Source organism: Thamnophis sirtalis, unplaced genomic scaffold (genome assembly GCF_051295495.1).
Source record: "Thamnophis sirtalis isolate CommonGarterSnake01/CBP01778 unplaced genomic scaffold, rThaSir2_p1.2 scaffold_8, whole genome shotgun sequence".
Taxonomy (NCBI): Eukaryota; Metazoa; Chordata; class Lepidosauria; order Squamata; family Natricidae; genus Thamnophis; species Thamnophis sirtalis.
The window spans coordinates 36,624,827-36,652,615 of record NW_028261388.1 but is presented as its reverse complement, the minus strand read 5'-3'; the positions used below and the strand labels follow the sequence as shown (position 1 = coordinate 36,652,615).

The following is a 27,789-nucleotide window of genomic DNA, read 5'->3' as shown; positions in this document are numbered from 1 at the left end:
ATCTAATGTACAGATTGTATACCCACCTCAAAAGAATGCAAGTTGTTAAAATTAATATATAGGCTTTTTGTATTTTATTATTGGTGTTCTATAATCAGTCTTAATATTTACTATTATAAAGCAATGCACCAGGATCTAGAAAGAATATAAAGTTTTAAATAGAAAGCAATAATGGAAGAGTAGAAAACGAACTTGCTTTGAATAAAACCCCAAAATTTTACATGTAAAACTGAAGATATTTAGAACTATTTAAAAAATCAAATAAATTATGGTTATTTATTCTAATAATAGAGTAATAACTAAAAAGTAACAAAACTTTAGAGATTGTTCTGTGGTTTTTCACTGCACTCAAAACTAAAAAGGTTAGGTATATTGAGAGGAAAAATATCCAACATTGATGCTGAAAACCAAACCAATTGGTACAGTTAGAAAGATGCTGCATATGGAATTATTGGAGGAAAGTAGTTCAAAAGTATTTTCAAAGTAGCAAAGGAATTGTGCAAAATTATTCTGATATGCAAACAGTTGATGTGGAATTCTCTGCACTACAAGATCTGTCATCACTGTTTATTGTTCTTCAAATACATACGGTAAATACATTTTTCTTTTTCAGAAGGATTTGGCCTCGGCAGTGAATTGTGAATTGTGTTTTATTTTAGATATCAACAAGAATACACATGTTGCTTAAATTCTCGACATATCTAGGCTATTCAGGTCCTGAAATTTAATAGCATTTAATTTAAATGCTATTAAAATTTATAGCATTTATGATATACTTTCAAGTTATATGCTGAGAAATAGACAAATGTACTCCCAGACACACACAATAGTCTTGAAATAAGAGATAATCAGGATCAATTCTTCTGATGTTATGTCAATACTCATTCAACATGACCACTCAGTTGCAAAGTCTTGTTTTGATATTACTTATATTTTTAAATCAAGCCTAAAGAATGCCCTGGAATACACTACTGAATTGGGATATTCTGTCTCCCTAACTAATATTTCACAGCAAACATTTCTTTTGCCACATATACAAATTATAGCAAAATTATAAATGTATAGTTTTTGTCACCTTGCAGCTGCATTGGTAATGATTTTTAAACTGCTGGGATTACGGATCAGCTTGTCCAAGATGCTGACAATCTGCTCAAACTTTGGTCTGTTGTTTCTGTCTTTTTGCCAACAGTCCAGCATCATCTGATACAAGGCAGCTGGGCAGTCCATGGGTGGTGGCAAACGGTATCCTTCCTCCACTGCTTTAATTACCTGCGCACAAGGAAGACAGTTTGTAGAACCTGAAGGACATTTAGTTCACTTCTCCTTCCTCGGTTCTGAAAATGATATGCATTACATAATCCAATGTGGAGGCTTAGTAATTAAACAGATGTATTTTATTCCTATTGTGAATCATGCCTATTCTTTTTCATCTCCAAAATAAGCCACTTGACAATAAGAGATACAAAACATGACGGAAAAAGGAGAGGATAATTACATATCTTTGAAGAAAGTGACACTCAATCTTGTCCAATGTTTAAATTTGATTAGACCAAATACAACTCAATTTAATACATTTCCTACAGTGCTAGCTTAATTACTCCGAAGAGAAAACATCTGCATCACTGCTGTACATTCATCCCCACCTCCTTCAATGGTCTTATAGGAATTGTTATTTGAGATCATATGAACTTAGAAAATTGCTAGATATCAGTCCATAGTTTAGCATTATTTACAATGACTAGCAACAGATCTCTTGGGCTTCAAATGGGGGACAGTTTTCTATCTTTAACCGGATTAGCCAATGACTGAAACAGAACATACCAAAAACACATTAATCCTGTTTCTAATATTTAAATATTTCAGAATCTTAATTTATCAAAAACTCTTGCCTTGGATACAATCCAATAATACATACATAGAAACTCCATATGCAGGAAGAATCCTATATAATTCAATATAATCTTATATAAGCTACTTTTATTAATATAGAAATATGGAAATGTAAACCATTAATGTAAATTACATTTCTGGTTCATACAAAAAGACAAGTCTTGAGCTATTAAATATTCATTATTGGCTAATACCTTAGCATTACATATATATGTATGAATGCATGCAGGCATGCATGTATGTGTGTATTTTGTGATATTTCAGAATTTCATGTATATATTCCATAAGAAGAGGTAATATTTGTTAAATCCCATAAATATTATTAAGCTAAATCTTGAAATATTGTGAACCATATGGTTAATAAAATTGCTAGAATTTTCATAACTACCATTTCTATGATGCTTTGATTTGAGAATTGCAGTGCTTTGATTTATTGGCTTCAAATCAATCAAACTTATTCAGAAAATGACGCAAAAGCAGCAGAAAGCTTTAAATACATCATGTGTCTATTTCCTAACTTTTTATAAATGGATTAATTTTTAAATTAATTATTTCTAAATAATACAGCTCAGATTTATAATTTAATTATTGTACATATTCAATTATGCAACAAAATGATATGTTGACATTAAGCTGCATACATACAAGGTTACACATACATTTATGACTATATTAAAAATATCAGCAGCTGCTAAGAGGTTTTCAGAGCCAAACACAGTCGTAATTAGAAACCAATTTAATTAGGTTTCGTATGTGTGTTCAAACTTTATTTTAAAGTTAGTTATTACTGGTGTTAACAGTCATACAGTTGTTATATGATAGCTAATACTGAACAATTGTAAGGTGCTATTGATAAGAGCAAACATCAGAACGTTCAACTCTCAGAATGTTAGTTAAGTTGGGAAATGTTGTACACTCAGTGAATAAACAAAATATAAAGCCAATTCACAAAATAGTAAATATGCTTGGTACATGAGAATTTAAAAAAAAATTATGACAGAATTTATAAACTAAGTAAATATATATGTTTAAGACCAGAACAAATTTTATTTGTGATATCTGCATAACATTAGAAGAAACTGTAGTCAAGTAAATCAAAATAAATCAAGTGCACAAAATGATGTTTTTATTTTTATTGAGAAATACTATATTCCAAAAAAGCATAACTGCAAAAGCAAAATATATTATTTAAACTGTTTACAGGAAAGTTCTAAGAAAATCAAATAGTCACTTCCCATAACATATGTAGTACTTTAAAACATGTTCTAATTGTTAAAAACATATACACAAATATTTACTTTCCCTTTGTAAAGTTCAATTTAATCTAATCTATAACACTCATGGAATAATTCAATTAAAAGAAATCAGGAGACATTTAATGAGGAACTGTAATCACTGAAATTTTAATTTAAAACAGTTTGCCGTTTTATGACTTACTTAAATCCCTTTTTTTCTTCTATTTTGTAAAAACACTTTTTTAAAAAAAGAAGCAAAAAGCCTTCTAACAAAGTAAGACTTTACTAACAAAAGGGTTTTTAAACTTTGTAATTTTTTTTGCATAATAATCATCTATATAATTCAATGTACTCACATCTTGATTAGACATCTCCCAATAGGGCCTCTCTCCATAGGACATTACTTCCCAAAGAACAATACCATAGCTCCATGCGTCACTGGCTGATGTAAATTTGCGATAAGCAATAGCTTCTGGAGATGTCCAACGAATTGGAATCTTGCCTCCCTATAAGGCAAAATCACCATATACACTTATATATCTGTGCACTCTATCTTTTGAATAGAAATCTAAATGCAATAAAAACATTGTTGATTATTTATTTGTTTGTTACTTACTTGCTTTCTTACTTGCTTACTTACTGGACTTATATGGCCACCAATCTCATAAAATGACTCTAGAGGGCTCATATAACAATCTATGTAACAGTCTTTACCAACGAGAAAGCCAAGAAGATGACTTCATTGTGCAGTTTAAAGTTTGATCTAGACACGGAACAAGTTAATAATCTGTACAACATAGTTTAAACCTTCCCTTTCCCTCCAGATGCCAAACAAAATATTCTCTTAAATCCTATTTTCCCATCTTGCACTAGTTATCAGAATTAGTCCCTGTATGTATGAAGAAGTGAAAAATAATGTTACTTAGAAGGGCAGACTATTTCTCTTAATTAAAGAGTCTGTTTGACACTACATAGTTTGACACTAAGAACAGAAGGAGTGGGAAGAATTCTGCTTTATGGATCTTCAAAGAAGAATGCAATTTGAAAAAAGGAATAAAAGCCTTAGAGTAGTAGTTAAGGGTTTATGTAATCTTTACCATTGTGATTGAACACAACAGAGCAATTAAAGGACAATGTACTTGCTATCACTATACTGAACAATTGCAGTCAGAATAAAATGGTTGCATATGCACAAAGCATCTGTACCTAGTTAAGATGTATATGCAGTTTCTCCATATTATTTGTGACTCAGATAACTCTGTTTTGTTGCAATAAGAACTCACCCTTGTTGTATAGGCAGCTTCTGGATCATCTTCCAATATGCGGGAAAGGCCAAAATCAGACACTTTGCATACTAAGTTACTGTTGATGAGTATGTTGCGGGCAGCAAGGTCACGATGGACATAACCCATATCTGACAGATACTTCATGCCAGATGCAATTCCTCGAAGCATTCCCACCAGCTGAATGACTGTGAATTGAGCATCATGTTTCTGCAAACAATTTAAACAACCTTTTAGCCCTTCAGTTTACATAAGGCTTCTATTCAGAAATAATCTACACAAGTCAGTATAGCTTGGTTTTGAAAATAGTGTGCCGAAATGCATCAGTTAAAGCAAAGATAAATTTGATACATATTGCCAAATATGACATTTCTCTCCCCCCCCCTCTCTCTCTCACTTGTATCCTCTCTTACACACATAGTCGAAATATAATGTTTACTAACCCAAACCAAATGATTTCATTTTAATTTCTTACGTTAAAATAATACATGGGAACTTTGATAAACTAAGATTAGGTATATTATAGATTCAAAATAAAGCATTGTATCTAAACATGATCTTTGACACAGGACTGCTGACAACTATTTTTCTATAAGCCTAATAAAGCATCATTTTTTTTCTGGCAAAGCACAATGGCTGTTAGCAGAATTAAGCAGTTCTATTATGGATATAGCAGCTGAAGTTGCAGGATATGTTAACATTAATATTGATAAGATTTCATTTGTGTGGGTTTTTTTGTAGTTTACCTGATGGGTATACCAGAGTCATCTGGCTACAATACATTGTGTAAATCTATACATTAATTGTTTTCAAGTAATTAGGTTAAGAGTGTTCTATGAATGTAACCAATATGCAGATCATCCATTCTTTCCAGATATCTATATGTGGAATTTATTCTAGAATTGAAATGGAAATTATGACTCAAGATGCAGTATATATATAAGCTGTCAATTACAAATACACACACACACACACACACACATACACACACACACTGAATTTCCTCTAAAATGAAATCTTAGTTTAAATGCTTAGCAATTCTGATATTAGACCAAATATTGCATGAAATAAATATAATGGTTTGGTGTAAAATTATGGTATAAATTACCATTATTCTAAAAGCTGTAGTTGCAAATAGAGCTTCATGTTGGGATAGTTAAAATCTGCTTGCTCAATAGAATGAATGCCTAAATGTGTGATCTTACTATTGACATTACAACTATCTAATGATGCTTAGAAAATAGTAGACTTAGATCTTACTTGACTTGCTTTATTGCTTTGTTGACAATAATGTTTGATTTTATCACTCTTTTCATAAAAAGTAAAAACATTTCAAAATAATTGAGGATGCATTCATCTAGATATTTATCTCTTTAAGATAGTGGAAGGTAATTTTTAACATAATAATTTCAGATATAGGATGATATCAACAAGTCACTTACCCTGAGAAAACTATCTAAAGAACCATTTTCCATATATTCAGTAATAATCATGACTGGTTTACCTGAAAAGTGTATTAAACAAAGCAATTAATTGTATAACCATGTACAAAAAAAAAGCCAACATTGAAAAATTCTACAAATTATCAAAAATATGCTAAAATATTCCATAGTATTCCAAAACTGAAAGTTGCTTTTAGCTGCAAGAGTTGGATATAGCGGACATGTATATAAAAGTTCAACATTCCATCTCTATATATCTTTTTTCTACCTTTATTATTATGTCACATTTACAGAAATGATATTAACATGAGATCAGGTCTCTACACAAAGGATCCACATTTTATTGCAGTAAGTTTATATTTAGTTATTAGATAAATATAATATTTATTTATTTAGCTACTGCTTATTTTTTTACCTTTATTTATCTAGTAATTGAAAAATCAGTTTAAATTATAATATTTGTTCAAAAGTAAGGCAAAACCATAGTTAGAAATAGATTTATTGGAAGCAATCATTTATTTATATATTTTATATATCATAAAATAATTTAAAAATATTTAAAAAGATAAAATTTAATATGGTAATATCTAGAATAATATTATAGTATAAACCTTCTAGGTTATTAGGTACAGTAATTAAGTAGAAATTTCCATCTAAACTATATGCAATCCAAAAAAACTTAATGATAATATAAGGACCCAAGCTTCTATTTTTCTGAATTTTATTCCTATATATAACAAATATATGAAAAAAAATTTCATAAATACACATGTACTGTCTACATGTATGTTTATTATAAAAAGATAATGTACAAAATAATATAATTATTAGCTCTAAACCAATGGTCCTCAACCTTTATGGCACCAGGGACCAATTTTGTGGAAGACAATTTTTCCATGGACCACAGGTTTTGTTTCCGCGCTCTCACCTGCTGCTCACTTCCAGTTGTGCGGCCTGGTTCCTAACAAGCCTGTGTGCTGGGGACCTACTCTAAACTATTCACTAACAGAACTACGTACCATGGAATTGCACACAAAGATACATTTGGATTATCAATTCTGCATTTGAAATAGAATGGACAGAAACAAACTTACAAATTGTTAAAACAACAGAACTTTTTAAAGGGTGTATAATCTGATGCCTTATATCAAGTATTTCTTGCTAAATTTCCTTTTGTTTATTTGATTCTCTATTGGGGGGGGGAACCAGCATCTGTCTATTCTAGGAATTCTAGTGCTTTAGGCACTAATATACAGGACATTATTGCTATTGTTGGCAAAAAAAGACGAAAGATCTGGATATGTAAGAACAAAAGATTACCATAGCAGAGTGCCATCATGTTCCACTATGACTAATTAGCCAATGGCAAATGTGCTATGTTTAATTATCCCAAGTGCTAAGTAGTTGAGGAATAGCATTTCACATCCTCTATTCTAACAGCCTTTTCACTGTCTAATGACAACTGAACACAGTTCTTTCATGTGGCCTTTTGTGAAGAAACACTGCCATGATTATGCTCCAATGAATCTTTACAACAGCCCATAACTCAAATGTTTCTAGTCAAGTCTGACATAAGTTATGGCCTGGGAACCAACTTCCTCCCTCCCAACATACATACAACATAATCCACTTAGCAACTGCTTTAGCCCATTTGGGATAAGGGTACTCTTATTCACCACTTTCAATTCATTGTCAATAAAAACACCTGAGTGTAGTATGGTATTGACTTAATTTATTAATAATTACATTTCATCTGAAAACAGATGCCAGAATTATTGACTGATTTTGCAGCATGCTGCTTTTCCAGTGGAAACATTTTTGAAATGATTCTAGGTATCTGGATTGATAAAGTTAAACCACTAATTTAATTTTAATTCATTTTATTTTTTAATTAATTAAATTAATTAATTTTAATTTTATCACAGAAACATAGTCTTTATACCTCAGCCAGGAAAGAGTTTAGCATAATTGGGAAATTGTGCATGTTTTTAAATCATTTCAACCACATATTGCTGTATTCCATCTCAATTTTCTTTGAACAAAATTAAGAATATTTTTGGAGAAACAAAGTATATGTAACAACTCTCGCATGTCTTAATATGATTAAAAAACTTAAAGATATAAATGATTTAAATGACTAATTAAACTACAATTGATTTTTATTTTTAGTGAAGTATAGTATTTTTGATAAAATAATGTAAAAATACAATGCCACAATGCAATACAACTATCCAAAATATAAATTAATAAAACAATGAAAACATTTAAAATTATTAAATGCACATTTCCTTCTTTATATTTATTCTATTTGAGCAGATTTTCACATATTTAAGCTGCAAATGAAGAAACAATCAGAAACACATGTTCTAAGGAGAACTTATTTCTAGAGCAACATACTATGTTCATTTATCAAAATGTAGCCATTTATATGATAACAACTTGTTTCAACAGTGTTTCTAAATTTTATTATAGTAAAAACTGCTGTAAATTATTACTAAACTAAGCAGAACATGTGTGTTGGCTATTAGAAGTGCTGTCTGTAAAGCACCTTGGAGAGTAGCATTGGAGACCAGCATAGAAACAAATATGAAACAGGGGACTAATTCAGCGCTGGAAAAATAGACTGAACTCTTCTTTGCCTGTGCACCTTATCATATCTCTAGTGAGCAGTAAGCCACACAGCTGCTGAACAGTGTATGTGCCAATGTTCTAACCAAGGGTTTCTACAGATGACAGCCATGAAAGTTGTTAAGAATTATCCCATAATGTGCAATCAGCATGAATAGCTTATTTGTAAAGGCTATCTATCAAAATTTGGTTTGCTACAGAAAATCCCAATGCCAATTAATCATATGTATCATTAGGAAGGTATGGTTGGCACATTCCTTTCAAAAAGAACACCCGTGGATAATCTACAAACTTCCTCTATTTCTTTGAAATAATTCCAGCCAAACTTTAAAGATTGTAGAATTACCGGTAAAATATAAGTCAAAAGCACTGAAATATTTTTCATTATAATTTAGCAATACAGAAAGAAAAATATATTTGGATTTTAAAAACTTAATGGTAATTCAAAACATTTTTCACAAAAATAATTTGAAAGCCAAAAATAATATAGAGTATTTTTTATTTTATTTTTACTTTTACCTATAACAAGCAACTTTAGAATGTACTTAATATTTATTAGGCTGATCTACAGTGATGGCATGCTTGTGACTATAAGTGCTAGCACAATAGATTCATCACTAATAGGTTACTTCCCCCTCCCCTCAAAAAAAAACTCCTCAGAAGTTTTTGGCAAGGAACTATGGTTTAGAAATTTATAGGAGAAGTTTTAAGGAGTTTTAAGAAAGCTAAATTAGGAAGAGACCATAAGAATAACCTCCTAAGGAAGAGATAAAATATTGCAACAGACTAAGTAATAAGAGCATGGGGAAAATACTGATGAGACAAAGCAGCAAGGAAAAAATTGACAGAAAAGAACTACTTTTACATAATAACATGTTTTGGAGGAACAGGATACTCACTATTGCCCACTGATTGGTTCAGAGGTGGTATTCAGCAGGTTCTGACCAATTCTGGAGAACCGGTAGTGGGAATTTTGAGTAGTTTGAAAAACCGGTTTGACTGGTCCTGCCCCCACCTATTCTCTGCCACCCAAATCCCAGCTGATCGGGAGGAAATTGGGATTTTGCAGTAACATTCCCTTGGAGAGGGGAGTGAATAGAGATTTTACAGTATCTTTCCCCTGCCATGCCCACCAAAATTTTGAATATGACCACTGGATTGGTTGTATTGTAAAGTATACCTGAGCGACTTACAACTTTTTTTTTTTTTGAATGAGTCCTTCATTGGCTCTTTCACTAGAATGTTGAGTGGGAAGTGAGGAGACTGGTACACCCAAAATTGGATTGAAACAAATATGCTGAAAACTATGAAATACATGATAAGGATTTCAATATGATCCTACATCATATATCTGAGAAGTTCATCTTTTTATTCTTTTAAATATTTTATGACAAATTTAGAGAGACTCTGAAAGCCATGTCCCAAAGTTTTATAATCTGAGACCTGAGACCACGATAATTTTTCTGATTATTGTTCTATGCACAAGCAAAGAGCCTTTGCAAAATGTGTCACCACTCCCATCCATCATTACCAATCCATCATTGAAGGATTATGTATACATTATGTATGAATACTATAATGCAGCAGTCCCCATGTTTATGGCTTGGTGGCCCAGCTATGGGAGAGAGGAAAACTGGGCCCCGTGAGTGCCAGGCTGATCGTGCACATGTGCCCAAAGCTCTTGCACAAGTGGCATGCCAGCATGCATGCGTACATCTCAATCTGTGTGACAGGGACACCAAGGTGCACATGCATGAATGCCCACTGTCCTGTTGCTTGCACAAGTTGAGCTGCGTGCATGCACACTTCAACCAGTCATTCACACAGCCCATTTCTAAGTAACCCACTGCCTGGTAGTGGCCATGCCCTTGTGTGGGGGGCCATGCTATAATGCATTTGAATAAAGAAGTCAAGCAGAGGTACTGCACCAATAAACTAGAGAAGCTCTATATTACTACAAAAAAGAAATAAATAGTGATGGTGCTAAATACACTGATATAAAGTTTATAACAATATTATATTAGTTGTGGGTGAAAAGAAGAGAGGCCTGAGGCTAAGGTGGATATTTAAGGGTTTTTAGTGAACACCATATGAGTAGATAATTAATATAATTCTAGTAATTTAATTAAACTTTTAAATATTTTAAATATTCAGTTCCCCCCCAATATTATTATATTTGTGTCAATATTACCAATAAGGAATGAAAATGTATCAATATATTAATCAACAACACTCTTGGCAAGTTATCAGTTGGAAGTTCATATTTGCTACGTTTATGCTTTCAGCTATTACTGCTGTTCAAATAAATGCTGAGTAAGAAATTAAAACAGAACAGTATTACAAAGTTCAATTATTAGTTTTTTTGTTTGCTTCCTGAATATAGTTCTTCAAATATTTGCCAGATGCTGACACCCTGAGGTAATATGCAGTATGATTTTTCAAGTCTAACCAGAATGCCTGCAGCTGTTTAAGAGCAATCAATGTCAAAACCGAATCTAGTACTTTCTAATACTGAATGACAACTGTAAAACATTATCATTTTTATTACCACAGGAGGGTGTACAGTGCACATTATAATTTTAAAAATCTACAATGGATTCATAGCAGGATTCTTCATTTTCTAAAATTGTATTTCAGTATAAATTTAAGCTACAACATTGAAAACATTGTACTTCTTTGTATACCTCACCATACTTCTTTGGATATTGCAATATTTCCATTTTGTAATACTAGAAGATATTGTAATATTCAGGAGCTGCTGTTAAATATAAGCATTCTCTGAACAAAGCCAACATATTTATAGCTCAAACTATACCTGCATTGCATTATAGTCTATTTCACCCACAACTAATTGCAAGCATTTTAGTTAAATTACATGACACGGTAAAGGCATAGCATGTATTATCCTTCTGTTTTAAAATGTATGTAAAATTCTGAGTGTTGAGACTCTGCCCAGATTAAAATTAAAACCTAACATAACATGCCATGGTTTTAAAAAGTTTCCACTGACAATAATGGCATTTTTAAAAAGGCTGATTTATTTGCAGATTTCATTGTAGCTCAAGTGTTACAAAAATAAAAAATAAAAGAGGGGCAGCTAATTTGGAAAAGGATACAAGACATTCTAATGCAAATATTTTAAAAACAAGAAGAGGAAAATGTAGCAAGTATTCTATGGCTAACAGAAGCTATTGGTTCTGTCCATCACCCAGAGACTGCAACTGGCTAGAAAATGGGCTGGCAGGGTCAGCTAAAAATTCTGTCTATACAAAACTTACAGAATATACATGTAAGTTGGCACCCAAACATGAACTGCTGAGACAATGCCCGAAAAATGGGAAAATGGTGAAGCAGAGGTAGTACCATAACAAGACCAGTACCATAGTATAGTATAGTACAAGAGAAGACCCTGCATTGGATATATGATCTAGAGATAGCTGAAAATGGAAGCCATTGGGAATGTGTCTGGAATGTCTGAATTAAAAGATAGCACTGAGGCATTGATCATAGCAGCCCAAGAATAGGCATTAGGCATCAGATCCATAGAAGCAGGGGTATACCTGACAGGATCCAAGGTGCAAACTGTGCAAAGGGGCCTTAGAGGTAGTTCAACAGATCATAGGGGATGTACGGTATAGGAAGGGAAAGCGCTATAAACCAAGAGACTGAGTTCTAGTCCACCCTTAGGTTTCAAATCCAGCTTAGTGACTTTGGGCCAGTCACTTTCTCTTAACCCAACCCATCTCACATAGTTGTTGTGAGCCAAAGACAAGATGAGTAATATGTATGAAAATATTGGTGACATGCAAGTTGGCTGAGCAGGTCAGATATTTTTAATAAGTTTGCAATTGTAGGCTGGGTGGTAACTGCAATCAAATGGCTTACTAGCAGCCATCAAAAGAAAATAAGGGGGAAGGGATGTTTTCCTTTAAATTCAGATACTCAACGGAAATAGGCCTCAGCAACTTTTCTTTCAAGCAGATCTTTCTAATCTTTCTAAATATTATTTATTTTAGCAGTTAACTTACTTTTGGTGACCACACCTTCTAACCGGATTATATTGGGATGATCAAATTGTCCCATGATGCTTGCTTCTCCAAGGAAATCTCTTCTCTGTTTCTCTGTGTAACCAACCTTCAGGGTTTTAATGGCAACTGATATTTCCTTTTTGGAAGGAAGTTTTAGGCGACCACTACATACTTCTCCAAACTCACCTGTCAGTAAATGCAAACAGAAAATTTTTGAATTTCTAGCTAGAGATCATGACAGATTAACAAGCTCAGAAATCTATACTTTCAGTCTACACTGCGGCTTTTTACTCTTCTGGAATATTGCACATAGTCCAGCTGTCCAATTCTGGAATCCACCTGAAACATTTCTTTTTCTTGAGATATGTATTTTATGAACCTAATGTAATGTCAGATCTCTACCTTAGAGGTTAGTTGCAACATTCCAGCAGAGTAGGAACAGATGTTTCAAACATCTATTTTAAGCAAGACTTACATATGCAAAGTTTTATAAAATTCTTGTCAGTGAACAGTGATGTTCAACAATATAATGCAATAGTTAAGTAATCTGATAAAACAAACTTTGTGAAGTGTGCATGTAAAATGTTTTTGCATGATTGTAAATTTTAAAAAAAATCATTTTGTTTAAAGAATCATAGGAAGAGTTGATGAAGATATAAGAGATAATATAATGCATTCAAGAGACCATAAAAACAATAACAACAACAAAATTTAGCAGTATTTGACCCTACATGAAATCACAGCTGCCTGCATACTCTACTAAGGTCAATATTCAAATAAGAACATTACGTAAATGCCATTAATTTAGAAGAACTTACTGAGAATTGAAAATTGAAATTTAATATTATACAGGTTTAAGCAAAAAATGTGCAAGCTTGGTGCTATATTTTTAAGACTCTTGTAGCTACTTATGTTAAATTTTAACACCTTTAACACCTAACTGTTATCACTATGTATCTATCACAGTGTTATAGTCAGAGCACTTTTATTTATAGTCTGCACAAATTTAGCTATTAATGATACAAAATAGAACAGTAAAAATTACAGTCATTTTGAAGCTTGATGTTTAACAAGTGCACTTTCTTTTCCCTTAAGATGTTCTCCTCATACTGGTATGTAGTAAATTATATTAATGAGTAAACATGCAGTTCAAGGCTATTTTTTCTTGCTCTTTCATAAAGCCCAATTTAATTTAAGTTCTATTATTATTTTTTGGTTGGGAAGTTGTCTGAATATACAGATCAATATTGTCTCCATATAAGAGTATTTCACACCTCTCTTTTTTAATTCTAGTAGCCTAGCACTAAATACATCATATTCTAACAAAACATCTGTTGCCTTTGGATGGGATGTGTGTGTGTCTTCTTCTAATACTTCCTCATATTTTACAGAATATATCAAGCAAATCCAGACAGGGTTGTTTGATTATATAACAACTAGGACATAAATTATTAGATCATTTACATAAATGTTGAACTCTATATAAAGATGTACCCACAGATGGATAGTGTCATGGCAGAAAAATGAGTAAGTAAAATGATTAAAATGTAATTTGTATTTATTAAAATTAATAATTAAAATGTTTTAATTGTACTTAAATAATGGTCTTCTACCAATCACATAAAGTATGTAATTTGATGGTGTTTGCTGAAAATCATATATTCTGGTTACAAAAATACATAGGTACCATAAATGTATCATCCATATTTTTATTTTGTTTATGTTTAAGACAAGACTCGATGTTTGGTTTTGGTAAATATTTTTGTTAAATAATTCCATTAGTACATTCAATTACAGGCTGCAATATTTTAGTCACTATGTTAGGGTCCCTTGTAATTCACTGTTTACTTCTGTTATTTAAAAAAATCTTGACTTTAAATCATGCAATCACTTCTTGTGATGCAATTTCATCTATGCTACACTAAATATAAATAAATGTATATTTCATTATCACAAGCATTATTAGGAATGTTGTTAACAATCTTCATATGAGGCAGCTTCAGTTCAGTACTGTTCTATCAACAGTACTCTCTGGTTTAAAGTACTTCATTAAAATATGGCACTTGTACAGTGTTTAAGGTTTTATTTTAAATTATGTGATTAATGTGATTAACAAAATATGGGAATTCAGCATGTGAACTCACATCTTGCAGTATGGATATAAAAAGGCAAACATGCTGCCAAGATATGCCTGAATTCTAGTGATTACATGACATAACCAGACAGCTGTCTTGGCAACAGTGCAGAAATGTTTGCCACTGACTTCTTGTTAAATTATTTGCAGCCTGATATTCTCCAGAGATCATTTAACTCATATGAACCAGGTCTAACCTTGCTTATCTGCTGCGCATCAAAAAGGTCAGCCAGATGCTGCCACCTGCTGAGACTTTATGCATTTACACTCTATTAAGCCATAGGCGTTCTGAAGCTAGGAAAGGAAGCAAGCAAATGGGAAGTGACTGATGATCTGCAATCAGATGAATATATTATTCAACATAGTCTCTTAGTCTCAGGTATCTGTCATAGATCTAATGAGCTTTTATGAGCTATACAAAATTAAAAAGGCCTGACTTTCCCCATTCTGTGTTTTAGGGAAAGATAAGGATGTATGACCCTGCTGTCCAAGAAGGAACCCTAGATGACTTTCTTTAAAATTTGGTTCACATTACAAGCCCATATAAGAGCAATTTGTCTGGTTTCAATCTGAACTGTATGGGAAAAGAAGGTTATAGATGCATACAGATAAATCATGTGCTATATTACATTATTTCAATCCACTCAGAAGATCTGGGATGTTTCTATCAATTTAGGCACTTCCTGCTCAACCACTTCCATTTTGGTGACAATTTGAACATGAGGTAATAGTAGCTGTAATATTTTTTTTCTTCCCAGTTAAGTATGCTCTAAATCAAATCCTTGTTCAGCAGAATCCTCCTTGACATTCTTTTTCCTGCTCCAGTAAGACAAATGCCTTACATGAGCTGAAACCTTTTGTGCTGAAACCTTCATTAGGGAGGACGGGATAATCTATCAATGCTAGGCAAGATAACTCAGTAAATAAGGAAGTAAAATTCATTCAAGGAAGCCTTCATTCATCTCTCATTCTCAACTGTGAGAATGTTGCTTTTTAGAGAACTTAGAGAAGAACAGAGACAGGTCTGCCTCACAACATTCACATCAAAATGATTTCCCTTAAACCATTCTTTCTGCCATGAACTTACACAATTGAGTTAGACAGATTTTATGCAGAATTATGTATGAGTTCTTTTTGCATTGCTTTGTTCTTTATATTTCCCCATTTTTTTCCTGGTCAGCTTCCCCCTCCCTCTTTCAGAATATCTAGAAATCTGTTGGTTGAAAAGTGACTTTTCATTAAATTGTTCCCCATTTTTGTGCAAGATTGCATAGTTGCATGGCTACTCCTTTCAGAATTGGGAATTGGGTTTCCTGAATTCTGTAATTCTGCCTCTGGCCAGGCAGGTTTCTTTTAAAGCTATATAGCTGGGCTGACGGAAGAAGTCCTTGACAAAAGTGCTAAGAATGCTCCAGCTGGACAAACTAGGGTGTGGAAGGAGCATGACCTTAAAGGTTCATTTAAATATACCATGAATTACCTAGCACAGGCCTGTCAAACTTGCACCCATGGGCTGGATGTGTAACACCTGATTTAACGAAAGGGAAAAGTTGTGATACTTCACATGATGCCACCATGACACAAGTTTGACACCCATGCTTCATGATGTCCCTATTAATTGAATTATATTAAAAATATCTGAGCCATAAAACAATTGAAAAGTCTATGTGTTTTAATATTAAAAAGCAGAATGCACTAGAGGGGAAGAATGAAATTCCTGTTGCAAATTGTATATTATAAGCAGAGTACAAAGTAGAACTGTTTTCATTTTAATTAGAAATACAGCAAGCCACTTATTTGACTATCATTTCCAAAAGTGACCTGAAGAGCCCATTGTTAAGTAGTTGTTAAAAAACCAATTTAATTTATCTTAAAGTCTTGGGAACAAAATGAAAGACATTAAGATGAAATGACATAGCATTTATCGTTATATAAATACTGTAACTGTTAGAAAGCATAAGTGTCTTTTGATTTGAAAACTTTTGGAGTTTTCCAAACCCAATCTGAAAACATTGCAGTTATTAGGCTTAAAATTTAAAATCTTTAAAATTTAAAAACTCATTGCAGTTATTAGGCTTAAAATGTTAAAATCTAAAATGAATGTAACCTTTCTCCCTCCAATAGTTAATACTTAGATAATTAAACATTTCAAAAAACTTTTTAATAGATCACTTTTTATAGCAAAAACTTGTTTTCACAATCCCCAATATATGTAAGATGATAGCTAAATGAAAACCAGATATTAAAATCCAGATTTATAAAATTTCTATTTTCCTGTCTATTCGAAATGTGTGCCAGTTTACTGATCATCTTTTGCTTTGGAGTAGTGATTGATGCGGTGGCTCAGTGGCTAAGACGCTGACCTTTTAGATCAGAAAGATTGGCAGTTCAGCGGTTCAAATCCCTAGCGTTGCATAATGGAATGAGCTCCCGTTACTTGTCCCAGCTTTTGCCAATCTAGCAGTTTGAAAGCATGTAAAAATGCAAGTAGAAAAATAGAAACCATCTTTAGCGGGAAAGTAACAGTGTTCCGTGTGCCTTTGGAGTTTTGTCGTGCCGGCCACATGACCATGGAGATGTCTTCGGACAGTGTTGGCTCTTTGGCTTTAAAACGGAGATGAGCACCGCCTCATAGAGTTGGGCATGACTAGCACACATATGTGCGAAGAGGACCTTTACCTTTACCTTTTAGCAATTGTAGCATACAGTGCTAAATGCTATCTTCAATATATATTACTTGAAATCTGCAAAGTACTTTGCATTTAAATTCAGAAGCAAATTCAAATGTAAATTATATGATTTGTTCTTGGCAAGAGATAGATTGGAAACAGCTGGATTCTGCATTTTCTAATATAGGTTAGTTTTTTTTCCTGTCCTAGAATTCTAAAAGAACTCCATATTTATAGTACATAGGCTGAATTAATGTCTTAATTCCACAACTGTGTGTGACTAAATTATAGATTCTTAAGTGTAGAAGTTTTATGTCTTTAAAGGACTTCCTATCCTCTAGTTTGGTATCACCTAGGCTCATAAAGATTAACATTCAAACTTAGCACACTAGTTTGTAATAATGTAGTCCTAACAAAGCTTGATCAGTTGTGGAATTTATAGATGTTTTTCCCTAAAGGACCAGCCAACATTTTGCTTTTTGTGTACTAACACAATACTTGAAATGCATTCATAAATGTTATGTTTCAACTTAGCCATAGCTATAATGATCTGAATGGTATGTTACCTAGGCTGAGAAAGACATTAGCTCTGTCAGTCTGGATGATGTTCTAAACACAGAATGAAAGATCAAAATTCTTTAACGATTAGTTACACAAGAAATTTTATTGAACAAAATGACTACATCTGAAAAGTTTGCAATAGCAATTGGAATAGCATGGCATGGTGATTCTCATTATTAATATTTTTACCTGCCCCAACGACTTTATCAATGGCTATGCTGGAAGCCTCCAGTTCTCTGGCAAATTCATGAACAGCCAGATTGGGATCTTCATACGTATGTGGATCCACATATGTCCTGAGTCCAGGAAGCTTCACTGTGTAAAAAAAAAATCCAAGATATATGGATAAATAATCACAAACATAAAAACTTAATGATTCCATAAAAGAACATGCACAAAATGTTTGAAAGAAATTCTTCTGGAAAAAATGTACTTTTTTTTATAGAACACCACTTTTTAGGACAAGTAATAATTTATTTCAACAGTATCAATTATAAAGGACTATAATTTGATCATTTTCTTTAAATTCCAGAAGACTGGAAAAATAGTCAAATAATATTTTCTCCTTTTACAGCTTTAGTCACTTCTGGCTAGATGATACCATAATATCAACAGCATTTCTTACTAAATTTATCAAAATATTTTCCATTGCTTAATAATGTTAGCTGCCCCATTAAGGAAGAAAGACATTCCCTGAGATAAAAATAAAGATTATCTGTTTAATCAATTAATTTATATGATTTCATCTCATTTCACACAGGTGATTCTGGGTGGCATTCAAGAATTAAAAACATAAAAACCCACAATATACAATCCTTGGCTCCCAGGTATATTCTAAAAAATGGGCCCAAAACCCCTGGGCTGTGACCTACGAGTGTGCCATGAGCGACTGAGTCATTGAAATGGCAGTTGAGCATATGTGTGAGCGGTGGGTGCAAATGGTGCACCCACTGCATCAGTGATGGGTTGCAGGAGGTACGCCCCTGTATGAGTGTACCGGTGCCTTCTGGGAGCACTGGGTACTGTTCCAGTACGGGTCTCCAGAAGGCCCATTCGTCCACCTGAGCTCCTTACTTGTATTTGACCTCTTTGGCGCTTCTGCACACATAGCATATGGTGCCTGCCTGATGCTCCGCTGAGCAGCTGGAGTATCGTGGGGCCTCATGGAGTTAAGGATACATGCGTGTGCTGCATGTGGGGGACACTGGGCCCCATTGCACCGTACCGGTTGCAACGGGATCCTTAACCCACCACTGGCATGCATGCTTGTTAGCCGCTCATGAGAAACCATCCCATCTCTTTCCATCAGTACACAAAAATGGAAAGGTTAGGGTTCTTGAGTCTGTTCCTGAGCCCTGTAATTAGATCAGCCTTCTTTAGGCCTTCTTTGCTAATGGCTTGCTCCTATGTCCTGCCCAGAAATATAACAGTTTTTGAGATGTTCTATTTATAGTTTCATAAAGAATGTAGTAATTGTGATGGATGTGCCTATGAAGGGGATGTAGTGTGATGGGCCAGGCAAGGAGCCATACAAGGGACAACACATCCCAAAGTGTATAGGATACAGATGAACAGAATTAGGATAACCATTCCCTAGAGCAGGGTTGTCAAACTGGCGGCCCGCGAGCTGGATGCATCATGTGCAGGCCACACCCACCCCAGCAGGGCCTGCATGGGAAATGGGAAAAACATCACAAATGTTGCATGATGGCAATGTGACATAGCAAGTTTGACACCCGTGCCCTAGAATCTTCCAGGATATATCCCTTGGGATGGGAGTAGTAAAGGGTTAGTCTGACAAGATTCTGTCTACTCAATGTAAGCAAATAAAGAACTGAACTGTGTTGCTTGATGTTATTCTTGTGCTAGGCCTTGACTTCAAAGGTTGGTTGCTATCTCTGTAGCAGAGGTAGGTTGCTCCTGATTTGGCCCAGATCGGGTGAATTGGTAGTGGCAGTGACGGGAGGCTCCGTCCACCTGCCCGGACACTTCTGTTCTTGTGCAGAAAGGTCACGAGCATGTGAGCCTGCATGCGTGAACTGGTAGTAAAAAAAATGGAAACCCACCACTGCTTTGTAGCAATGCTTTGGAACTTTGGAAAACCCATTCATTGAAAATTAGACATCTGTTTTTTATATGTGCTCAAATTTGAAGTGGAATAATAATCATTTTAAAATCTTCTCACCCTCTTCTAAATCATTCTTTACCATTGTATTTTATTTAATGCTTAAATATAAAGAATTATAAAAGCCTTCTGCATCCCATCTACTATATGCTTTAAAAACAGACATAATAGAAATAGAGAAACTAAACAGAGAAATGGAAATTCCTTTTCTGGTAATATTAGAATTCAGTGTCAGCAAATGAAATTGATTGGCAACACATTCAAGCCAGGCAAAATTTCTGTTCAAATATTATTAGGCTCCGAAGACCTACCAAGACTCCCAAGACGTGACAATTTTGATGACCATTCTATATAGAAATCTACATATATGGGCAATTGCAAACTGTTTTACACAGTTTTAGCTAGCCATGTTGAGGTAAATGATTAGACATGTGATATGTCCTACATAAAGCTACAATGATGACCATCACAATATATGGCCAATAACCCAAATTACTTTATAGAGGTGTTCGATGAATGTGTAGAGGACTCTTAGCAACCTAATGATGGTTGATAAGAGAAGAGAACATTATGGAAGTTCTTTAGGGAAGCACCTGAGTGTGACAAACAGATTGCTGAACCGAATATTTCTTCAATCTGATTCACATCAGAACTCTTTATCTGTGCTTGCCTAATGTACCAAACCAGCTGCTGTAAGACTTCTAAGCACATAATGCTTACTTCCTTTGTTCTAATGCTAATTGCCTCCAATACAATTTAAGGAAACCATTCAGAACAGAGAATACTTTGCCTAAAATGGCATGCATTGTTTTCTATAAGACTGAAGTCTATTAAAGTTAACATTACAACGCAACTTTCTGAAAAAACAGCAACAATTAAAACCCACATGGACAACTTGCCAGAGGGGTTTAAGTCTCAAAAGAGTTCCCTGCCATCCATGCTGGTTCTGTTATATATCCTTCCTGCCCCTTAAAACAAAGTAACCTTCCACAATTACAAAACTTGGAAATTTTTTTGTCATCGCTCAGAAGTGTTATGTTCCTATTTGGCTGTCTTGCAGCAGAAAATAAACACACACACACACAAATATTGTGTTGCAGAACTTTATCACTACTTTTATGAGAGCAGCATCAGTTCTATTTTATCAGATGAATTACAACACGAGAAATGGAAACGTTAAAAAGACTTGGCCTTTGAAGGGCAAGCAGATGAATTTAAGGAGGAAAATTATATTTTGATATTGTGAAAGAGGAAATAAGATTGCCTGGAACTGTTAGTGGCTGAGGCTTTTTCCCCGCTAGAAATTCAGAATCAGACTGGAGTAAGCCAGGAATTTATGGGCCAATGTGGAAAAAATTTATTCCAGACACAGATTTTGTTTTATACTGTTGCAATTAATCCAGATGAATAGTGTTTGCTGTATTTACATGCACTTCACGTGCCAAAGAACTCCAAAACATGTCCCGTGCTGTTGAGTTTACAGTCTCCTCATGCAAACTTGGGAAGAACAAATTAAGTTTGGAGGTCCACGCAGGAAAAAAAAAATTTTTTTGTATAAAACTTTGGTGATATGCACTCTAATAAAACATGTCACAGTTAAACTGTTTGGAGTGTTAAGTTTTTAACAGCAAAATGTTTAATGTTATGAAGTCATGAAAAGGAAGCAGAAGATTTGAAAAGGTTTTAAATAAAACCAGAACTCCTCAATGCTTGATTCAGAAGCTTGTTTCAAATGTCAGATGTTTGCCCTGGAATTTATTTTAGTAGAATGAAAGACGACCACCTATGAGTATTTTTCTGAGTGCATTTCTATCACCACTTAATAGTCCAAAGCTAGCCATGATGATTCATGTAACATTAATGGGACACATTTTCCAGTTTGGTTTCCAGACATTATTAAACCACCAGAATTTATCTTTTTAGAAACAAGTTTTCCATCCTGGCAAGAAACAAACTTTGTTAGTAAACCATAAATTGTTCCATATATATGTGGGGACACACAGAAAGAGAGAGCGACAGAGAGAGAGAGAGAGGGAGGGAGAGAGAGAGAGCTAATAATTCTATTATCAAACAATTTTTTTTCAGAAAAAAGAGGGATTTTTAAAAATCTCATTAAGTATTAAAAAAACACCTTTGAGAAGAATAAAAAAATAGATTTGCCTACTTTGATAAGTGGTACCACTTATCATTCATGTCCACAAAATATATAGTGAACTACTGTTATGCTGGGGTGAACTGATCCCTATATTTAAGCTGTAGCAAAGAGAATGGCAGATAGCATTAAAACCAAGAGTTATTCTATGGCCTATGATTTTATAAAAAGTGTTCTACAACGGGCTTAGATATTGGCAAAAACATGATTTTAATGATTCCAACTCTGAAATATGATGCTATTGCAGAATGGACAACTTTGATAAAAAGAAAATTTGTCCCTTCCTAAATTTGTATGTCTCTGAAGAAAGAATACTGTATATCCAGATATCTATAGCTACCAAACTTTGCATTACACTATTACTAAGCTGTAAATTTAGAGTACATATGAATTTGATTAAATTAGTAATTGACACAACTTTTGTAACTTACAATGGCCATTACCAAAATACAGCCTCTTCTCATCAGAGCCATGTTTTGATTTATTATGTCCACAGAATCTAAAAGCAATAAGAGATAAGAATATTAGAAACATATTATAGACAGCTATTTATGTAAATTTATGTGCAACACAAATATAATATTTCAATATTTTATCTAAATATCTTAAAATTTATAGTCAATGAACCCTACAAAGCTGAGGTAAATTTATGGAAATATAAGGAGGGAATATAAGAAGTAACATATTGATTTTTCATTCATTTAGTTTTCTGCACAATTGTCTATAAATAGTTGTTTTTAACAGTTCAATAGGACTAGGGCTACTATAGTTAATAGGCCATGTTATGTACTCCTCTATAACTTTTGGCTCAGAACATGGCAGTAAAGACTAGATCATTGTATTTCCAACTGTGTCAACTTTTCATGTCATAAAACTATTTTATATATTTCTGTAATTAATTTTTAAAAATATACTGTAAATATCTATTTTGAATGTACTAAAGTATAAATTTCAAATATTTTTTTCAATATATGTGTATACATTTTTAATTTTTACATTTTAGCTTTGGGTATCAATTTTGAACTGAGAACTGCAGAGCAAAATTCAAAGAAATATGAAACCCAAAGGATATCCACAGCCAAAGTTGCACATTAGTCCAGGAAGTACGAATCAGATCAATTTGCCTTGAAACGCATACCAAATTAAATCCTTGAGTATCCTTGACAGTATCTTGGTGACAGTGCTTATCATTCTACTGCAGGCTTTAAGAAATAAAATCCAATGTGTAAAAGGAATGAAGAACTAACCTTCCAATCAAAATGTAAACCACAATTGTGAGCAGAATAATTGCTACGGCAGCTGAAACAGCAATCATTACAACCTGGCTATTCTCACTGGAGATGGAGAAAGCTAAAAGTGAAAAAGAAAAAAAGAGAGAGAAAGATTGAAACAAAAGCAGTAAATACAACAGTGCTGGTAATTGGAGGAAGATAAAAATGTTATTGGGGCATCATTTTGTTTTTAGCTTACAAAACAGTTGTTACTCCTTTTCTCCCTATTTACCTTTTAGAAAATCCTTTATAGAAATAAAAATAAATGATATGATTGCCAAGAAAATAGAAAGAGAAAAAAAATTGCTCTACTGCTGAGAAATACAAGATTCATTTGTACAACAGTTTCCTGGCTCAGGAACCTTGATATGCTAAAATTTAAGTTGGACTAACTTTTAGGTCACAGGAACCAGAAAAATGGCATTTTTAAACACCATTTAATTCTCATGCAAGAATTGAAATCTCTTTTTTTCCATCCAGTCCACTTTCCCTTTCTCCTTGAAAGTAAGGACAGAGTGACTAGGGAATGCAAATTTAGTAACCTAAAAGTATGGTTTTACTTTCAGAATATTATCCATTTCCACCACAGAAAAGAATTATTTCCTTTCAAGACACCAGCGTTACAAAAGCAAATATGACTTTTTCATGTATGCAAGATATAGGCAAGAAGATGATATTGCTTTAGTAAGCTTTAAAATGGGTCAAATTAAAAAAAAACTTTAACAAGAGAAACAGGTTTCAAGAACATAATGACTTAATAGCTGAGAAGATATTTTCTTAGAAGTAGTGTTTCCTAACTGAAATAAGACATCGTTTCATGAAAATGACACTTTAGGTTAAAAGGCATGAAGATGATTATAATATTTTTTAATAAGGCTAAAATTAATAGATATCATAGATGTGTTGTAGTTTTTAGTTCAAATCAGGTATCATATAAACAGAATAAGAATTTCTAGGACATTCCTCCTTAATAAAATATGTAGTTCATATCTATAAGGCTCAAAGAAGTTTTGTGTTAACTCAGTTCCTACAATAAATAAATAAACCTGGATAATTAATCTCTGGAATTATCACACTGAAATAATATCTAATATAAACAGAATTTAAGAATTTTAATCTTGACTGGATCATTTACACATTTTCACAAAGTATATTTTTTTTAAAAAAGTTGTTATGCAAATTCATTATGGAAAAATAACTTATTGCAATCTGTTCTCAGCTAATATTAGAATAAATAAAAATCTTCTATACGTAACACAAAGCTGTTATCAAATTTATTCTATTATTTTCACAGTCATTCACACATTTTTATTTCATATGACAAAATATATGATCATATTTCTTCTCCTTGTTCTTCCATAAACTAAGTTAAAAAAGATTTTAATTTGTCATTTATTTTATAGTCTAAGGTTACTGAAAAAAATATTTTTTTTGACTAAAAGAGTAGCTCTAGCTACTTTATAGTAAGTGCAGAATTTTTTTTAAAGATACAAATCTTCAAAGTATAAATATTTCAAATGTGAATGGCTTGAAATAGCAATTAGTTGAAACGCAAATGTGAGTAAGTAGTGTGATATGGTTAGATAATAAGATAAAGACTGCATTAGCAGAAGAATATTTTCTCAATCATTGGATATAATAGAGGTTTTTTTAAAAAAATTCTGCTTAGATGCTCTTTTTGGTCAGACCTCTTCTTGAATACTGTGTTCAGTTCTGGGCACCACAACTGTAAACAAAAGAAACCAAAACAGATTCGAATTTCCAATAAAAAAGAGATGAATACTCTTCAAAAAATGTCATGAAACCCAATGCGGGTTCTTCGTACATTTGCAGAAAGCATGTTCTCAAGGACATAAATCTGAAACATCACAATTTATTTAGATAGTCTCAGATACAAGAAAAAAATGGCACCTTGAAAAAGAAGACCCTCACTGACACCATCAGAATGGAATATGAAAATTGGAGAATATGCAGGAATGAAAAAATTAATAATTAATGTTATTAATAAATTAATAAAATATAAGTCCAACAAAATATTATAAAGAACATCTCCCATATATACTGTACTACAGAGTAGGGCAAATGGGATATGCTTTTTTTAAGGAAGAAAATTAAAACAGCTGAAAACATTGATATAATTACTCAAAGTAATTTTTAATGTAAAGTTTAAATATCTAGATTGTGATTAACAGTTGTGGAAATAAATAAATGGGAAAGGAAGTTAAACATTATGTTTTCATTTATGACTGGAAACTATTATTTGATAGAGCTTGTATAATTGTTAAAGAAGAAAAATACAAGTAACAATGTGTCAGACATAAAAGCGTCACTTGAAAATCTGGAATTAAAAAAACCTGATGAATTCACTAATTAACTTCAATTAAATGGAAAGGTTTTCTCCCAAATGAGATTTTATTTTGAGAAAACAATATTGAACAGTTTTGGGGAAGAAAAAGTTACAGGAATCTATTTCCAGCTGACTGAAAAAAATCCTTTTAAATATATACCACTAGCACTGCAATAAACCAGCAAAATTACTGAAACAAATGTACCACCATGTGGCTTTTAAATACTTAGAAAGAAAGTTTAGACTTCACAAGTTCACTCAACAAGACCAGATTATGACACTGCGGATATTTGATATTTCTCTCCAGCATCAGTTCCACTTAGTGCAAGATTCATTGAATTCTAGAAAAATAAATACGATATGACAGGAGAAAGTACAGCATTTCTTGATATATTTCTGAAAACATGTTTCAAGAATAATGACAAAATATAGAAATGTATATACATGTTATCCAGAGAGCCAGATCGTAAATATAAAATCATATTTGCTCAACTATGGATGATATGAAACTATTCAGCCATATAATTTTGAAGTTGTGCAGGAAAACATTTAAAATCATTTTTTTTTTGCAAATACTTACAGTCTGGACTGGTTTCAAACTCAAATTTGCGGCTGTTGGTGCCATATCCTGCAGCAGTTCGGGCTCTGATTTGGAAAACATAAGTGGTGTCTGGCTTAAGGCCATTAATAGTAACATTCATAGTTTTTGCTCTCAGAATGGTGTAGCTTGTCTCTTGTTCCTGCTTTAGAAAAAGAAATGGGCCTCATTAAAACCCAGGTAGTCAAACCTGGTTGCCATAATGAATGAGTTTATTTCATTTTCATAGCAGTTCCCGTTCCATATTATTCCAGCTGTGCAAACAGCATTTTTTGAGTGCAAGTTAATTGTATTCATTGTACATTTTATCTTCTGTAACCAGAATGGCTAAAGAGATTTTGTGTTTGATATAATCATAGATGCCCTTTCTGAGAATTGTTTTGGTGTATTAAGATTTTTCAATAGAGTGCAATCAATCTTTTTTATCTTACCTCCTCAAATACATTGTATGATTAGACCCTACAGAAGAAAATTAGATTTCAATCCTAGAACCTTTTTTGCCTTCAAAAGAAGAACTACAATAAAGTTGACAATATGTAGAAATATTTTCCCAGATATTTCCATTTCAAATCTAATGTCTACTGTTTTACAACTTGGGAGAAAAAAATCTCCTTTTTTCTTCATCATTTTTACATACTATTTATAAGAAACCGTGTCTTATGCTCTATAAAAATGGGATTCCTTTTTGCAAATAAGTACATTGGAGTTGTGGTTTTTCATGAAAAGGTAAACATTAAGAAATTTATGAACCAACAGCATTAGTGGAATAGGTGTGTATTTAGAAGAATGGCACAGAGGAAATGCAGACAGTCTCAGATCAAATTTGCTTTGTTTCCAATCTGAGATGAATAAAACATGCAGGAGTTCCTGATCATTTGAGTTTGGCTCTCAGCTTTAGCATTAAATTACTCTGGTTAGTGCATTTGAACATAAGTCAATAGTATAACTTGGCTATCTCTTTCATTATACTTAGATATTACTTGTAAAATTTCATTTATGTTAGAAATTATGTAGATCGGAGATTATCTCATTTGTGATCTGACTCAGGTGCTAGGTAATATGTATGCAGGAGTGGTTGGTTCCAGATCCTGTTGCAACCGGTATGGTGCAACAGGGCCCGGTGTCCACCACTTGAACGCATACAGCACACATGCACCACATGAATGCGACACCTCCACGATGCTCCAGCTGCTCGGCAGAGCATCGCACAGATGCTGTACGCTCCATGCGCATAAGCCCCGAAGAGCTCAAATACAGGTAAGGATGGTGGGCGGGCGTCTGGGCCCTCCGGAGTACCATACTGGAACAGTACCCGTAGGCACCGTAACCCACCACTGATATGCAGTTACTGTATATTTAATTTACTGTGACCAAGTTTCAATATCTTAAAATGGTACATTTTTCTCCTACCATTGAAAGGAAGAAA

The 27,789-nt window shown here is 33.2% G+C and overlaps 1 protein-coding gene across 1 annotated transcript in view; it reads right to left on the bottom strand.

Moving 5' to 3' along the window:
* The window catches only part of EPHA3 (EPH receptor A3), a 208,305-nt gene that overhangs the window by 9,560 nt on the left and 170,956 nt on the right, over nucleotides 1–27,789 (bottom strand). Inside the window, exons 7-15 of the mRNA XM_014070746.2 lie at nucleotides 26,346–26,508; nucleotides 23,395–23,497; nucleotides 22,579–22,646; nucleotides 18,060–18,185; nucleotides 12,507–12,692; nucleotides 5,851–5,912; nucleotides 4,409–4,618; nucleotides 3,482–3,631; nucleotides 1,076–1,269 (exon numbers count right to left, since the gene is read on the bottom strand). Coding sequence (XP_013926221.2) covers nucleotides 1,076–1,269; nucleotides 3,482–3,631; nucleotides 4,409–4,618; nucleotides 5,851–5,912; nucleotides 12,507–12,692; nucleotides 18,060–18,185; nucleotides 22,579–22,646; nucleotides 23,395–23,497; nucleotides 26,346–26,508 — 1,262 coding nt within the window. The remainder of the gene's footprint in view (nucleotides 1–1,075; nucleotides 1,270–3,481; nucleotides 3,632–4,408; nucleotides 4,619–5,850; nucleotides 5,913–12,506; nucleotides 12,693–18,059; nucleotides 18,186–22,578; nucleotides 22,647–23,394; nucleotides 23,498–26,345; nucleotides 26,509–27,789) is intronic.